This window comes from Trematomus bernacchii, unplaced genomic scaffold (genome assembly GCF_902827165.1).
Source record: "Trematomus bernacchii unplaced genomic scaffold, fTreBer1.1, whole genome shotgun sequence".
Classification (NCBI taxonomy): domain Eukaryota; kingdom Metazoa; phylum Chordata; class Actinopteri; order Perciformes; family Nototheniidae; genus Trematomus; species Trematomus bernacchii.
The window spans coordinates 6,403,902-6,421,789 of record NW_022987720.1 but is presented as its reverse complement, the minus strand read 5'-3'; the positions used below and the strand labels follow the sequence as shown (position 1 = coordinate 6,421,789).

Below are 17,888 nucleotides of genomic sequence, written 5' to 3'. Positions count from 1 at the left end.
AAGCAGTTTTCTACAGGCACTTTTTACCGACGTATTTTTCATTATGATTCTACTTGTGATAGTCGGACATGACAACCTGTGCAGCCCATGTATTGATTCCATCCGATAGCTGCTATAATAACAAACAAAACGTCTGCCTGCTCTCCACAATGATCAATAACAGCGAACGGATGGTCAAAGTAAGGTACAAATAAACAGAATCACACGTTAGTGTTGCCTGACTTTATAAAGTGTGTTTTTTTTAACAAGTGTGTGGTTGCGTTCTAGTCACTTTGCTCAGCACTACTGCTTGTTACAACTTTTATTTGCCGTACTCGCCTTAAGTGTTAGCTCAGGTTAATCTCGCCCCCCCTCCGACGTAAGCGTGACGTATGCGGTTCTTGCTTCTAGACGGACAACTTTTTGGTGCTCGAAACGAACCGGATTCCGGAGCTATGACGCTGCTCCGCTGCGGTGTGAACAGGAAAACCCGGTGCTTTTCAAGCACCAGCACCGAACCGGCCCTGAAACACCGTTGGTGTGAAAGGGGTATCAGAGCCGGCTGGTTCGCGACCGACACATCACTAATGAGAGCAGTTTCCCAGCGGAGTGAAGAAAACACATGAACCTCACGGGACTCACTCCTCAGTTTATACTGTGTTTTGTTTCAATTAATGTATCATTTAGTTACAAATATGTGATATATCTGAACAACAAAGTGGTCAAAAATCATTTTATTCATTTATTGGAAACATTTTCATGATCGCTTTTTTCGTTTTACATTTTCATTTATTGTCATTTCCATTCAGTCAGTCATTAAGTGCTATTTAATATGTTAATTTGCTACATATCCCACAAACAAACAAAGTGTACAATCCAATGAATGTTAATCTTACTGGGTTTTGATAGATAACATATCACTTTTTCTTCTCTCAATTAGTTTATTTCTATTGTGCACTCTAATCAATATTAATCAAACTATTGTTCGTTCATACATTTTAAGAATGGCGTTTATCTTTTTTGAGAACGACTTCTTATTTTATTTTATGTATTTGGGTCTACAACAGATGATACAAATGTTTGTGTCAGTAAATGTGTAGCCTATAGAGGTGGGGGTGTTTGTGAAAATAACGGGGACAGAGCTGGCTGTTGTCAGACGATCAGCTGCCATCACATCACAAACGGACGTCGCTTCACGTGATGCTCCGGAGGAAAGGACGTCCCATTGCTCTTAAAACTAATTTCCCTGCTTCTCGTGGTTTCCTTGCGTCTCTCCATGCTTCCCTGGTGGGAGGGACTAGACGCAGGGAAACGAAGCAAGTGAGGGACACAAGGATTCCATTTAACCGAAGTGAGACGCAGCCCCTGTCTGCAACCCCAACACAGCCTGATTTATAAGTTCCAGCCTTAACAATTGATAAACATAGGATTTCTTTTATTTACCATACTGTATACTTTGGGCTTTTATCAGAACTCACATGTGAAGTAAGCAAACTACGACTGGGGGTTCCCTTTCTAATTTTTCTTGGAGGAAGGATGTTGGACCAAGAATAACCTGAAGCTTGCTATAATTAAGAAGGAATTGCCAGAATACCAAGGGGTTAATGTCAATACATGTATTACACTGATAAAAAGAGGTATTAGCTCTTTATCTTGATATCATCATTATTCTATCATGATTGTTGTGATAGGTGTGACTTATTTGCTAATAACATCAACTACTTATTAACAATTAAGTCAATTAAGTCAAGCAAGTCATCACATGTCATCTAAACGAGAGTGCAAGGTTCAGAACAGCTAGAGCAGAAAATAATGAGATCTAACTGGTTTGATTTTCTCTTCAGGAATCTAAACAAATCTGAACATGATCCTGGAGTTTGGTTGTGTCCTCCTCAGACAACACCTCCCACCTCCTCCCATCACTGTGAGCTGATACTGCCTGAGCACAGTCAGCAACAATGGAGAGCTTCTTCGAATCGAAATGTAAGCCGTGCTGATCAAAAAAGAAATACAAGCAATACAGAAAAAGTTCCGACAGCTTATCTTCTCAAAAGCTTAAATCGACTCAGAATCAAATCCTCTACAGATAAACAAAATGCCAAAAAAAAACATATTTTGTGCCAACACAACAAAGATGATTGTGGACAAACAGGAAATAGTGATGTGAGGTCATGGAAGGTTTACTCCATCTCAATTCCAGGATGTGACTTCAGCTTCCTGTGTGACTTCAGCTTCCTGTGTGGCAGCTCCCTGCGTTGGGCAGCCATTGTTAGGACCACTACAAAGCTGCTTGAAACAACATGCAGCGGACTAGAAATAAGACTGAGAATAATGACTGGTTAGTTTGGGATGATGTGGGCTAAAATGGATCAGTTCACATTGTTATCTGTTGTCGTTGAATGACATGAGACTGCTCTGGCTTTACACAGGACCTGTGACTCATCAGCCCTGAGAATAGACATGGTGTCCCCCAGCAGGAAATATGCAGATGCAGGGCTGTTTTGTTTAAACAGCCAGTATGCACAACATCAAATCCCCTTTAACCGACTCATCTGTTCAATAGGTTGACATGTTTATAATGATCCCACGATAATCTGTGTTCTTCTTTGTGCCAAATTTCCCGAGAATAACCTGACTGCCAACCACAGCTGGTGGCTTCCTGCTATATAAAACCAGTATGAAGCAGCTCAACAAATTTAACAGTAAAGGGATTTTTCAGAACATTTTTACATTGATTATTCCATTTGTTGAGGGAAAGCGTGACGATCATGTAGAAAAGCATGTTAATCCAGTCTAAAAAATGGCCTCAGGTATCTCAGGATTGTTTGGAAGGGAAACTAGAACATGTTTTCACTTCCAGAGCGCTTTGTGCACACTTACAAAGTAAAGAAAGTTCTGAGCTGAGGCCTGGTGGGAAATACTATCAAGACAGAGGCCCAGCAAACAAAAGCTGCTCCATATCAGCTCAAAAGTGTGTAATTGTTGACAGAAGTTGAGGCAGATAAGCTGAACAGTGGCAGTATGTTTCAACAAAGTTGGCCCAGTACATTCTTAGGACAGGTTAGAGAGAGGGCACGTCAAATTAGAGGCCACACCAAGAGACTAATCACAAACATACAATGATGAAGTGACTAGGTAAAATGAATGGGTACAATAATTAGAATCCAGGGCATGCACTGACTGTTAGTGAAAATTCACTTAAATGCCGCTTTTAGAAATGTATCATAATATTGGATAATTATAAACCCCTGTTATAATTTCCCTTTTAACCGTAACAGTGAGGATTGCATTGAACACATGAAAAGGAGGCAACACATAGTTTAGGTGGGGTTTCCCCTTCTACTGCATGATTCCTGACTAAAAGCTAAAGTAATGATAAACAAATGGCAACTAAACTTTTCACAAGCTGTTATCATATCCAGTAAAGATGATGTAATCCCTCACTCTTACAATAACATCAATGAGTAAGTGTTTTTTTAGATTGTGTAACTGGTCTTTGATTTGTTTACTCCAGCTGTCCTCTGAGACACGGGACACTTCCTTTCAGGTGATCTTTGATCATGACAGACCAACAACTCGGAGCACAGCTATGTGGGCTACGTGTAAGAGTGTGTCTCATAAATTTGAGTAGTAAGACTCACCTGTATCAGACACAGAGGGAAATCAAACTTACCAGTAGCGTTTCCAAGTTTAGTCCCGACAATGGATCCCTCATGAGGGACTCCAGCTTCTCCAGCCGGCTCTCTAGTCTGCCCTCGGCTCCCAGCATGATTACAGTGCAGTGTATCCAGGTCAAATGGCATTAAACAGCAGAAATACAAAAACACCTGTAGGCCTGTTTTCAGTCTCGAGACACAGGCGCACGGGGGGCACACTCCGCTACTGCTTGGCTCTGCTCCTCATGTCAGCTCTTCTGTAAACTGCTTGAGTTGCCAGGTTAATTATTTATCCGCTGCCAAAGTACACAGTCCGGCTCACCCTCCTTCTTTCATTAAAATCTCACAACAAAGTGTAAACAAAGCGGACTTATTTGAGAGCCGGGAGAAGGCGGGCTCCACTACCTGCTCCCAGGTAGATACAACAAAATCTGATCCGACCACAACGTGTCCAACCTGTAGAGACTGCTGCGAAGTCAGACAGCATGACTTCCGGTTAGAACTATCAAAATAAATCTCTAATTAAACATTACACCTTAGAATACAATGCTGCAGTTTATAATGTTAACAAATATGGTAAATCTAAATCTAAAACCTTAATAATATGTTTATTTAAATGTAATATAACTGTTCTGAATTATGGCTAGTTTATGCACAGACATTTTTTTTATTTAAACATATTTACCGTCTGTTTTCAGCTATTATTTCAACGTGTGTCTTTTTATGTGTGTTTTCAGCTGAGAAACACATTTTCGACAAAGCACCATTCTGCATGAAACTCATTATAAAGTTTTATATAACTTTTTTCTCACAATTGTATGTTGCATTTTATACATCAAATCTAAATAATTAAATTATGACAAAATACTACCATAAAACAATCTCATTGGTCAGATTGATTTATGCTTTTATTTTGAAGGCAAGCCCATGTATCCGGTTTATTCTTCCTTAATGTAGGTGACTTGAAAACAAAACACATGAATGCCATATCAGTTTCTTCTTTCCCTGTGTAGGTGAGTACCGATAAGAGTTTTCCTGTGCAGCAGTTTTGCTCCATATCTTACCCAGTAAAGTTACCCCAGGCCGGGTCACCACCAGTCCCCTAACTGCCTAGTGCCTCCAATCCCTGAACCCCCCCGAGCCCTCACCGAGAATTCCTGATCACTTATCTCATTCATCTCTTTTATCGTCACAGCTCAGGGCCTCGACCAACTTTCAGTATTTTAGGAATGCTGATGCGCTGCCTTGCAGACACGCTGGCACTAAAAATAGTAAATGACAGGGACTGCCGTGTGCTAGTTGTCCTTATCTACATTTACACATCTAAATAATTGTTTTATGGCTATACATTATTAAGGATAATATTTAAATGTAGAAGGTTACAGCACAACACAAGATCAGTGATTGGTTGAGAATTACATTTGCTTATTTTTTAAATAAATGGAAACAATTAAAGAACACAGAACACATTATTTTGCTCTTAGAATAACTTTTATTTATTTTACTTTACAAAGAGGTCTTCACCAAAGCTCTTGGTTACTGAATCTATATTCAAATACAAACAATCTGTGAATAAGCTATTCAGACAGTGGGCTAAATGTTTGATAGGGGAGGTCAGAAAGTACCAATGCATTTCAGGCAACAACAGCAATATCATTTCTGACACAAAAGTATTTTTTTTGTCCAAACATTGGATTAACACACACACTGTATCAGGTCAGAAATGGCAATGATTAAAATGTGCAATAGAACCAACAATGGCAGTCTTTAACAATGTCTTTTTAGGCCTCTGGCGTCAGAGCAGAGGACTACTTGTTGACACCCCAGCTATTTGCATGGAGTGATGTCATCACTGACAAAGTCCCCTGGCCAGCCGAGGATGACACTAACATAATGGCATGACCTGTGATGAAGATGTAGGCTGGAATGAGTGGGGAGAGATGTGTCACACACACGCGCACACACATACACACACACACTCACACAAACATTAACCGATAGGCATTTCGTTTTGGAATGATGGCAGGGGTGGGTCACATTTGGAGTTATTCTAGGAGTTGGTAATGATGACTACTTATCCCAGGGGCAGATGAACTCTTCATTAAAAAGAGGCCTTGAAGGGCAGCCTGGGTCCTTTTGACACTGCTGTAATTGATGTAAGGAAAAAATAATGGCAGCGAGATGTTGATGAAAAGCGATTGACTTGGCATTGCATATCCGCTGGCACTGAGAGCAGTGTTATGTTCTGTGTACTCATATGGGTTTCAGCAGGCTGCCTTTGGGCCTTCTGGTGCTTTCTCAACTAAGGGCAGGTGCAAAGTTACAAAGGCAAACACTGCTCTCTAGTGGGGATGCAGTATATAAACATAAAGACAATAATTACAGAAAAAACAAAACAAAGGAAGAAATAAAGCACTTTGTTGTGAAAATCTACAGATGCATCATCCATAAATTAATATAACATCATATAGTATCTGTGTGGAGTACAACAAGAAAATCTTACAATGGGACAAGTGTTGAAAAAGTGTCAAAGTAATCTAATCAGGATCATCTCTCATCAGGTATCCGGTATAGCAAAGGAAACTAATACTGATTGCTGCGTATTACAGCATTTGACGGTTGAGTGTAATATTACTTTTCTTTTACTACCAGTCTGATTTCAAGAATTTATGATCAGATCGAGGGACATTAAAACAAATTTGAATCAGGTAAACTGTCTTGTGCCTGACATGATGCTAAAACATATTCAATTTCTGATTTGCTATCAAATCTTTGGCAGATCATGTGAAAGCTGAGGGACCAGCGTTATCTTTTAAGTGTTTACAGACCTTCTCAACTAGTAGGTGTCCACTCATATTTTCAATGAAGTTTTCACCTTGTTTTATAGGTGGCAGAGGGAGAATCATTTCCCTTCAGAGCCAGGCTCTCTCCCGGCAGTATATAAACTGCCCAATAAAGACCTAATCTCACCAGAAATGGTCTCAGAGTAATCACAGGCAATCGGTTGTGAGGGATCAGCTTCAGAACCAGTGGGTTACTGTGTACCATATTTAGATTGGGCGGTGAGGTAGAGGGGAAAAGGGTATACTATATTCCTGGCTGTCGGTCAAAAAAATAAAAAAGCTCCTGAAGTCTGAGCCCCTGTCGGCCAGGTAACCCAAAACCTGGAGTGGGGAGTCAGCGTGGGATATGGGGAGAGGAACAATGTGGCTCTTTGTGCAAGCCGGGCAAGGAAAACAAACCGTTTCCCCTGGAAAGAGATCATGTTCAGGCTCCATCTGAGAAGACCACACAAGGCTGATCAGAGCCCTGTCTGCTGCATGGAGCAAGGAGAGGAGGAGGAGGAGGAGTAGGAGGAGGAGCGCATCTGGGCAGCCACACTAACACACACAAACACACACACAGACACACTTCAGGGCAATGTCAGACTGGGAGAAGATCTGAGATGCTCCATTTCAAGGGCTCACTGAACACAACATAACACTCCAGCAATACTCTTTGGTCCAAGACAAAACGTGTGACTGTGTTGTGTTCTTCCCTCACGTTGACTTGTGATAATATGGCCATCTGGACTGCTTCCTGTGTTGGCACCCTGCTGGTCTACAGGCAGAGCAACACTCTGGTGGGCTGACAGGCTGAGGGACAGGCTGGAGGGTGTGAACACTGGCGTTGTCCACAAGAGGGCGTGGCACTGAATCTGGCACCGCCATACAGTGTTAAACAGGGAGTCTGTTCATTAGATGGAGAAAAAGGGAGAGGGAGAAAGAGAAATGAGATGTTATAGATTCTGGACTGATTCTAATTTCAATTTCTAAGATATCTTATATCAACCCCTTCTGCTCTGGTCACTTATTCCTTAATCCAGCTATTCTACATAAACGCCAAGAATGAGGCTTTTAGTCATTTCAACACTCAGATAACTGTCGCACAGGGCACAATCAAACTAAGAACATCTGGCCTCTTTCTGTCTCACACACACTAACACAGACCTTCATTCAAACACACACATATTAAACGTAAACACACACACTGTCATGTAAGGGCCAAACCAGGGTTCTGTACTCCCTCTGTCCCATTGCGTTTTAGTTTCAAACGCTCAGCGAATACCCATGTGGTGGGATCGGATTACACGGGGCTATAAAATATCCCAAATAAAGGCAGGGAAAACTGAGACGAAAAAACGGGCTGTTTCCTGAGGTGAAATCCTTCACTTGGCTGCAGATTCTGTCAAAGTGGGAGATGTTTTAAAGACTTTTAGCAGTGGGGACAATGGAACAAGACGGCAATGTTCAACTCAGAGCACAGAGGTGGCGAGCTAAAGTAATACGCATACGGCAGCCAGCTCCCATTACACACAACGCAGGGCCATAAATCCGTCTGCACGACACAAGCAGCATGATGTGATTTCATATGTATTGGTTACTAAGGGGACGCACTGACCCACAACAAATGACAAAGGTTGGAACTCATTGAGTGAAAGGGAAGCCTGTAACTTAGACACAAAACATCTGGGGTAAAGTATAAAGGTTTATGTTGTGCTTTCTCTATCAACAGCCATCATTTTAAAACAGATATATAACCCGTGGCCTTTAGAGAGAAAACCAGGCCAGTTGAAATCAAACCTGTAATATCAGCAGATTAATCTCATGACGTAGAGTAAAATGGTAACATGATCTTGTTATGCTGAGATACTAGCAGGTGAGGAAGATGGGTGGTGTTACAGCCATTTATACTACCAATCAGGAGAGTGAAATTAAGATGCTCTTTGATTGGTTTAAAGTAAGGAGGATTTCCTGCTCTACTCTAATAACAACATCTGGTTGGCAGGGGACAGCGGTGGTGAGTGAAGAGAAGGAAAGGGATTGAAATGTGAGAAGAGAGGAGAGTGCTAAACTCCTACATGGGAAAGAGACGAGCCGAAGCCAGAACAGGGTGTCATTATGACATGTGTAATTGAAACGCTCTGGTTCTGCCCCTGTGTTTTCTAGTGAAGCCCCAGAGCCTTATCACATGAGGGCCAGCTTTCATATTCACAGCGCCTTATAGTCTGCCTGACAATCACCTCTGTCTCTGCAGTGACCCCAGAAACATGTCTGCACTGCCTCACCGTTCATACAGCAAGAAGCAAGAGTTTGACTTGGGGGTCACACTTGATCAACCTCACTTGATCCGTCCCTCTGTCTCAGTGTCAGGTTTGTAAGACCATCCCATAACCTCAAGGTCACGGTTTCGATTTATCAGCAACCATCTGTCTTACACCTACTACCTTCTCATACATTGCAAACGACTACGGATAAAAGCATCAGCTAAAAAGGTACACATTGAGAAATGTCTCCCTCCCTCTTAAACACATACTCGCATATCTTTGCAAAACTGAGCCTACAAAACAGGATGCCATGCAAACAAAGCATTGTAACTGTCAGTTTGTGTTCAAGTGATCGCCTTTCAAAGTGACTCTCTCTGCCTGTGCCCTCCACCTCCTTTCCCTGCTGTAACCGTAGAGCCTAAAGGAGTGCCAGGTTACTAGGATTCTCTCTCATTGGCGCCATGCTGTTTAGTGACCATGTGCATACTGTGAGACCTGTGATTAAGCTTGCCTTGTGTATGTGTGAATGTGTGTATGCGCCCATTTTCCAATCCCTCTTCAAATACCGTTTATACTTAATTGCTCGTTTTTAATTCAACCAAACCAGAACATCACATTGATGGGTCTTGCCACACACAACAAAGCCATGGGATTTAAAGAAATGTATGAAAATACAGTAAGGGTCATGTTCCTATACTCTTGTATCAAATGCAATGAATCCAACTCATGGGCAGCTTGTGGTAACTCTGTTGTTGATGTACGAGTTAGATAACAAGGAAAAATAGTGTTCTCCTTTTTTCAATGTACGACTCTGTAATATTAGATGGAGCAGCAAGTGAAAGCAAGTCTATCTATACTTTGCCTTGTAATAGAATCTCTCTCACCTCCATCCTCTACTTATTCTGATCGCGGATTCGTAGGCATCGCCTCTTCACAGCTGGCTCCATGTCTCCAGCACTGGCCGTATTAGCAGGGCTCCGCAGGCAACCCTTGTCCCTGAGTTTGGGCAAGAGCAGAGGGGTGGTGGTCCCACCTGTCTTTGGCGCTGTGGGCAGGGCATAGGCATGGTCCTCATCAGGAACATGGGGGTCATCTCCTACCTCCCCGACTACTGCTAAAGGCTCTTCTGACTGACTGACTGGCCCCTCAACTCGCACTGGGCCAATAACAGAGCACTTGTTCTCCTTGATGGCCTCCAGCTCACTGAGCGCAGGGTCAGGGGGTGGTGCTGGTACTCTCAGGGGAAGGGGGGGAGTCTGGACTGGCGGGTGGGGATGAGTAGGACATCCCGTTTGGACTGTGGTCCTGAGATTTCAGAGCAGAGGATGTGGCATCGTAAAGATGGCCGCTCCCTGTTGGGCTGGTTGGGTTGTGTAAAGGTGTGTGGGAGTCCTGGAGATGGTAGAGAGTGTCATGTGGTGGGGACTGTGGTAGAGGAGGGGTGGGTCTGATGACCTCTTGGAGCCCTGATCTGGGACCCTGCCCAGTTCCTGACTCTCGCAGCCCCGACAGGTCCACTACTCCATTGGCACTTGGCTTAACCTGGGTCCTTTGGAGAACCCTTTGGATAACCTGTCGCTCCGACTGCTGCTGCTGCTTAAAGTCTGTCAGCCCCTCCGACCCTGATGCTGAGTAGGGGGATTCATTGTACTGTGCTCGGGGGGAGGATGCTCCACTGTGAGGGGTGGATGTCGGAGAAGGGAATGGCCTCTCTGATTTAACCCAATCCGTGTTGGGATGACTTGGTGAGGGGAGACCTTGACTCATAGTCGCACCCCATTTGTTGGCTACAAATCTGCTCTCCCCTTCAGGGACCCCTGGAGATGGCGGCCTGGTAGCCCTAGATTTACCTCTGTCTACCCCCTCTGGCACAGGCTGAATAACACCACTGTGACTTGGAGTTTCTACGTTTGCCTTAGTAGGGAAAGGAAAAGGGATAGGAATGGGTATGGGGATAGGTAGGGGGACAATAATTGGATAAGGCACCAGGATAGTGGGGTGGGGCAGAAGAGGGCTAAAGGAAGGAATACCATAGTTCATCATGTGATGCATTGGGACTGGACCTCTTTGCATCATGTTCAGAGGAGGGGAGTGCAAGCCAGGGAAGTAGGCGCCTGGGAAGGGATGCATCATAGGTGGATTCATGGAAGAGTTCGGGGGCTGCATGTGAGGAGAGTGAGGAGGTCTGTAGATGGGGCTTGAAGGTGGGCCTGGGTGCCTGGAAGGGTTGCCAAGGGGGCTTTTCAGGCCCTGGGCATGAAGAGGAGGTCTGATGAAGGGCATGGGGATTTGAGGTAAAGGCTGGTGTTCCAAAAGAGGATGAGGATGATGCGCAGGATGAAGGTTAGCAGGGCGGGGGGACATATCCACGGCAGGGGGAGCAGACAGGATAGGTCTCTCCAGGTTCTTCAGTCCAGAGACAGGGAGCTTTGAATTAGAAAAGGATGCTTCTGAGGGGGACATGGATTCTGCTGATCCATGGATTGCCGTAGGCCCTCTAGGAGAAAGGTTCCTATGACGGGGATCCCCTGCGCTGCTGATGCTGCTCCAAGACTCAGGAGTGAGTAGCTTTTGCCCGGCCCCAATGGTGTCCGCCCTCCCCTCCTGGCTGGTTCTGTTTGGGCTGGAGCTGGTGAGAGCTGCACGGGCTTCTCGGTAAAAAACGTCCATCTTGTACTGATTCAGACACTTAGTGCTGCAGAACTGGAGTCGTTCTTCTCCAGATCCGAAGTCCAGGTATTCTTTAGTGTGACGAACATGCTTGCACCAATCGCACACCTGCGGTACAGGGGAAAGAGACTGTGGAGGGTCAATTCAGTTATAAATTCAGTCTGGAAACTTTAAGAAATGTTTACAAATACACAGTAATAATAGGCTGACTTTCTCTCAATGTCTTAAGGTTAGAAGAAAAAGAATAGCTGGAATATACAAGCATAAAAAGCCATTTACTCATAATAACACTTCACATTGTAAAACAAAAGATTGCATTGATAGTGTCCTCTTACTCTGACATTGCTGTTTATCTTCAACACCAGTCTGGGCGAGTCCTCTGTATGGGGGTGCTGAGGGGATCTTTCACCGTGGAGGTCTTCATCTCTGGCCTGACAGGGGAAAACCACAATATGACACTCATGACATAAACCAATGTGAAGCAGTTTGACAACCCTGAGGTAAAAACCCCCTCTTTTGATGGATTTATTCTCCAATTTATGAGGAAGTAGCTGCGGTTACATCAATTGAAAGTGCTACAGTGAAATCATTCTGCGGTCATTAATGCAGAAAAAAAGGTTAAAAACTGTTTGAACTTCATACATGACACTCAACCCTAAAGGTCAAGACAACAAAGGGAAACCACTGTGTTGTGAAACAGATACAAGTCTACAAAGGAGTAGGGAGATAATGTAGGTGATGTATTGACATATTATTAATGGCCTTGCCAGTATTAATATAGGAAATTCCTCTTGATTCATGAAAGCTGATCTGCTGTGGATCTGAGTGCTCCCCCATTTCTGTGACCCATTGAGTCGTGTTGAGTTACGAAACATGAGGCAGCTGAAGGTAAGGTATGCACTGAAAGTGGACACCTCGCCCCAGGCCTCCTGGCCTTCCTCTTAGACAAGCAGCGACAAGCCAACGGCAATGTTTTCCTCCCGGCCTCCGAAAAACTAGAGGGCTTGTTTCACAGATAGTCTGTTCAGCCCTCCTTATTGTCTCTGTGAATAAACCTATCACAGTTTAACCAACAGTGAAGGTGAAAGGCGATATAGCTGCTTGTCACACCGCACTTCTAAAGAGGGTATATCCATGTCGTAATGGAAGGTGAAAAATCATGGCAATGTGCATCAGAGCGGTTCTCCATACTTTCCTGTCCAGAGCCACTTAATGGCTGGCCCCTCCTCCATTAACGCGAAACTGATACTAAGTGTCCTCTACAAACTTTGACCTCCCTCGCTCCATTCCTATACTGGGTCGTCCATCTAGATAGAAAGTGTATTCTCAGAAATCCTCTCTTTTAAAAGTAATGACCTCAAAAGATCAGAAGTTTCTGTTTCTGAAGGTGTTTTAACCTGCCAGAAACCACTTGATACCTGGGTCTGCTGTGTATAGAGTAACATAGCTGGCAAAAACTTGGACCATATCATTTGAAAAATCTAAACATAAATCTACCGATAATCATGCCATAAATACAAATATTCCCAAAATCTCACCTAGAAGCTTGCCCTAAAAGTGAAACTCATTAGTGAAGAATACATTGTGGTTTGCTACTGACCTTATTGCGTTTGAAGTAAGCGCGCCTGCAGGCGGCAAAACACTTCTCACTGCAGAAGCTTTTGAGCTCTGAACCCATGCATAGAGAGTAGCGCTTTACCCCTTCCTTCTGGCACCAAACACACACTATCTGCACATTCTGTACATCTTCAACTGCAGGGGAAACAACAAATAAAGTCACGTCAGTTTATGAGTGCATTTTGCAAAAGTTTTACTATTGCGCTTTGCTTAAACAGTCCTCATCTCTGTTTCAGTTGTAAAGCCAGAGTTAGGGATGCAAGTGTAAGACTGTTATTGTTGAAGATAATTTTTACTGTGACCATATTCAAAGTCGTTATCTTAATGTCAGTATGTTAACGTATTATTGTACACTGGCCCACAGTTGGAGGGCCACCAAAACGTCAAGTGAGATATTTCCGACAATTAAATAATTTAAAGAGTACTTAAATATTATTTCAGGGAAGCCAGAGATAGGGCTGCACCCCCTGTTATTTCTCAATATCTGCACCACCACTTTATGAGGTCCATAGGGGTACGAACCCCGACACAATTTGAAATGTTTTAAATTAAACAATGATGGGTTCGAGATTCAACATTGAGTGTACAATGTAAGAACTGTAGCCCTTATTATATAACTTCAATTATATGTACAGTGCAGCGGGACAATCACTGGGTTGCCATTACTACCCCGTTCACCCTGATAACACAGATGCATTTGGAAGTCAACACATGTCTATTTTTATCATTATTTAATTCTAGACTCTAGGCTTGCGTACGCTGTCAAAACATCAGAAAGTGTAATGTTTTTCAGACACATCGGTGCAATATTATAATTTGATATGGACCTATTTAACTTGTTCAGATGAACTAAGCCGATTCCTCATGAGCTGCAACTAGTTTTTAGTTTAAAAGCAAAATAACTTTAGTTATCGATCTCAGATGGGTATTTTAGAAGAAAGACAATTCTTGGAGCAAAAGGACATATTGTATTACATTAACAGTATTACAATTTCTCTAAAGATCTTTTAGGAATGTCATGAGAAAAAAGGCTGAAACCAATATATGCCCCATCCACATTGCCCATCATAAACTCTTAATTTCAAATATAGACCTGCTTCAAATTGACAATTATATGGGCATGTGTAAGTCTGAGAGCTACAGCCATGCCATGAGCTAATTTACATCACTTGATGTGTAGTCGAGTAGCACTACCTGCTGATGGCTTTATGAGGGGGACAATGACAGGGGCACTCTTGTGCTCGTTGGAAGTGGTGAGGGACGAGCATGTTGAGGAAGAGGAGGATGAAGAGGAGGGGACACTGGAGGACTCTCTCTCTCCACTCTTCATGGCGAGTACCGAGTGACTGACTTTGGTGTCCACGCTCTTGGATTTTGGCACTGAGTTCTCTGAAAGACAAAAACACAATATAAAGCTGTATATTTTTCATGTAATACAATAGCATACATCCACGGTATGGCTAACATGACACTGTAACGTCTTCTTTGCAAATAACAATGACCTACACTGACTTTCTAGAACAGTGGTGTTGAGAAACAATAGATGCATCTGAGTGAATGAAACTTGAGAAGTTGCAACTACAGCAGAGTACGTCTGGCTAATTTGAACAGTGACTCAATGTCTGCACAGAAACCTGCAGAACCTGTCAGTGTAAATTCAAGAAGACTCTTTTCTAACAGTGAACTCTTGACACCTGCCCTCACCTTTTAGCACAGACACATGCTGACGCCTCTCTCTGTAGTTTCTGATCTCGTTGGCCTCCGAGTCTCTGAGGTCCACCTTGTCATAGCCGTACCATCCCAGGAGCTCGTTCATGGTGCTTTCTGCAAACGTCTGCATGAGAAAAAGAGGGAAATAAATCACTGATTAATGCTCTATGTAAAGGGATACGGTAACTGAGCCATAGTCTGCCTGCAAGTGGGAAATTGTGACCGTACGTCCTAGGGTTGTTAGTGGAACTTTTTATCCTATGTTAAACATAATCAGACCTTCCTTCTCAGAATCAATGCAAGGGATTCTTTCTCAGCCCCAGCCCAGTTGGGGAAATGAATATGGGCACAGTGGAGTACAGTATGACGCTTTTTCCATGATGTATTCAAGTTGTTTACTCTTGCTAAATCTGAGACGGAAAGGTTTAAAACCTAACACCAGTGTGAAATCTATGAATCATCCTTTGTTTATCTCTCTTAATTGGAAAAAAGAGGGAGAAAAGAAAACTGTTCCCCGCAGATGGGATGTGTGGTCCCTTTTTTTTTTTTTTTTATTACGTCCAGATGAAAAAAAAAAAAACAGAAAACACAAAGGTCTCTCTCTTTATCCACCCACCTCTCTCTGTGGCTTTGGGCGAACCGGATTGGAGGAGAAACCTGATCCGGAACGGGCAGAAATCAGAGCGGGACACCCTACACCACAGCGAGGTCCCACGGTTCTCGGAAATGCCCCACTCCTCTCTCCAGTGTCCACCACTCTCACTCTATTCCTCTGCTTTCCATGTCCCTCCCCTTGCCTCTCTTCCTCTCCTCTGCCCCCCCCTTTACCTCCCATCTTCACCATCCTCCCTTCCACTCCAGCACCTTCCAGCCCTGACACCCGACACAGCTCTGCCTCTCAGGTTTCACCCTTTTCCAGCACAGCCAGTCTGCTGTGGTGGTGTTGTAGTGCTGTAGTACTGACTGCACATTCTTTCCCCTGCTTTCCTCACTCCGACCTCTGCTCTGCTCTAGGGCCTCAAAGAAATGGATCTCTCCCTTGCTTGCTCACTTTCTGCTGTGTGTGTGTGTGTGTGTGTCTGGGAGAGTGTGTGGGTGAGTGCAAGCAGTGGTATCATATCCAGCTAAATATGCCTAACGATGATTAAAGTTAAGTATCCGGTGTCTGGTGCTGCGCTCGGGTCTGACGTGGAGGGAGTAGGTCCGAATGTGGTGTTGAAACAGATGTATTACAGAGACAACACAAGGCTGGACCTCAGCTGAGCTAGAAATCAGTGAGCCTGCCTTCCTGTCTGTCTCTTTCTCTCCCCCTTATCCTCCCCCTTTGACTCTTTTTATCTTGTCCCATCACATCTAATTTGGGTATCCTCTTCTTTATTCACACAGCTCAGTTTCATTTAGTCTCTCTGTTTTCTTGTTTTTCCCCCACCAGTCCACTTCCCACAATATTGTTTTTGTTTCTTTTTGGCAGTTCAGACAAACATCTGCTTTGTGAGAGTGACAAGCCATATCCCAAACCACAGAGAGAGTTGCAGCCAAAGGCAACAAACTGGGGCCGACCCTGAGATTCAGCCCAGCAGGCTCACATCAAGAGGGGATAGCGTTTCACATGTTTTGATTAAAATTAGTTAATTTGTAACTCTACACCTCCCCTGGATATCAAACGCTACAATCCAAACCACTTACACATTAAGAACACATTTCCTCTCTCACGAAAAGGCCAAAATCTCCTTCCTTCGCCCCAAAAGAGTTGCTTGTCTTTTTAGATTTCTGAGCTCTTGCTTGAAGGAGCTTCAGATATCACTTACAACCACCGTCAACACTCTCAAATACCCAGTGTCCAAACCCAAACAAAGCAGACAATCCATGGATTAGTTTCCATGCAGTAATGGGCTCATAATGGTGGGAGGGAATCAAAGTCTGTTACTGTGATTTAACTGTGACTGTCCTTTAAAGATAGAAACAGAGGAGGCATTCTTAAAGGACATGCCCCAATGAACATTATCTCTGCATAGGCAAGTTATTCTGGTGTGAAATGAACACAATTTAAAACTGTTTTATAGTGCTTAAGTGTTTTCCGGTGTATGACATTGACTATTTGTAGGAAATACATGCACTCTCTCTTTTGGTGAGTACAAGGGCAAGCCTCTGTGGTACAGCAAGTGCGCACTGAAAGAGCGGGGAAGAAGTGACGCACATCTGGATCTCCGCTGGACATTACGGTGAGCGTGTCCGGCCACAGCTGGCCTGACATGGCGTCCCAAGACCAGTCCACTCATAATGACTGCGAAACTCTATAATTAAAACTTCCTGTGTCTCTGTGTTAGACATTTCGAGTTTACATTTATAAGAAAAGTTTAATAAGGTTCTGTCCTCCAAAGGGGAGCACATTTTAAAGTTGTTTTTCTAAATGTGCCACAAAAGTATATTCATAACCTATTGCTTACATAAAAGACACAAGGAGAGCATTCACTGAAAACAAACACAGTATATGTTTAACTTTTTCCAGTATTGAGCTTTGCCCAGTTCATTCTCCTCTCTGAGTGGAAAGTGATTTTGCGCGTAGTACAAAAGTTTTGGCTGGGTCAACACAACTCTGTTGATAGAAATATAGAAGTTGGAAACAAACTCACTCCCACCTTCATCTCCTGGTTGATCTCCCTTTTCACGGGGTGCGCAGGTTTCCTGCTGCGTTTATTTTCCGGTGGTCTCCCTTTCTCCATCTCTGGCATAGTCCTTGTCTGGCAGGATCCGAACCGGATCAGTGTTGGTTGTCAGCTGGAGGTTTTTAGAGGAGAAGCTTATAGTGAAAGCTGTCACTCCCGGTGACAGCGGCTGTCATTCCCGGACGTCTGAGTCCCTCATCTGGGCTTCACACCATTGGAGTGGACTGAACATGCATGCGCTCCAGGCTGGAGGCTCCGCAGCAGAACAATCCGCACTCTCTCTTCTGCAACGCTGACAAACACCTGCAGGTAACAAAGATAAGGCTTCCGGTTGAGACTTTCAAACTAAATTGTGAACTTCAACCTGACATAATGTGTTTTCTAAGGACAACCAAGGTTATGATCAACAATTAAACTTTAAACAGTTGATCTCGGTATGAATAAAAACAAAACTGAAAATTACCAAAATGATTAATGACCAAAATGTATGAAAAACGTAATCTT

The 17,888-nt window shown here is 43.5% G+C and overlaps 2 protein-coding genes across 2 annotated transcripts in view; both read right to left on the bottom strand.

The window, feature by feature from the left end:
- Positions 1-4,062, bottom strand: part of LOC117492453 (rho-associated protein kinase 2-like) — a 31,899-nt gene extending 27,837 nt beyond the window's left edge. The window contains exon 1 of the mRNA XM_034142718.1: positions 3,653-4,062. Within this exon, the coding sequence (XP_033998609.1) occupies positions 3,653-3,748 (96 nt within the window). The 5' untranslated portion in view covers positions 3,749-4,062. The remainder of the gene's footprint in view (positions 1-3,652) is intronic.
- Positions 4,063-5,113: 1,051 nt separating this feature from the next.
- LOC117492774 (sine oculis-binding protein homolog B-like) lies at positions 5,114-17,637 on the bottom strand. Its single transcript, XM_034143163.1, is given in 8 exon segments — positions 5,114-7,364; positions 9,606-9,971; positions 9,973-11,499; positions 11,727-11,822; positions 12,992-13,143; positions 14,203-14,397; positions 14,713-14,842; positions 17,358-17,637. Coding segments are annotated over 7 exon segments (2,550 nt in total). The 5' UTR covers positions 17,451-17,637; the 3' UTR covers positions 5,114-7,364; positions 9,606-9,614.
- Between the last annotated feature and the right edge of the window lie 251 nt (positions 17,638-17,888).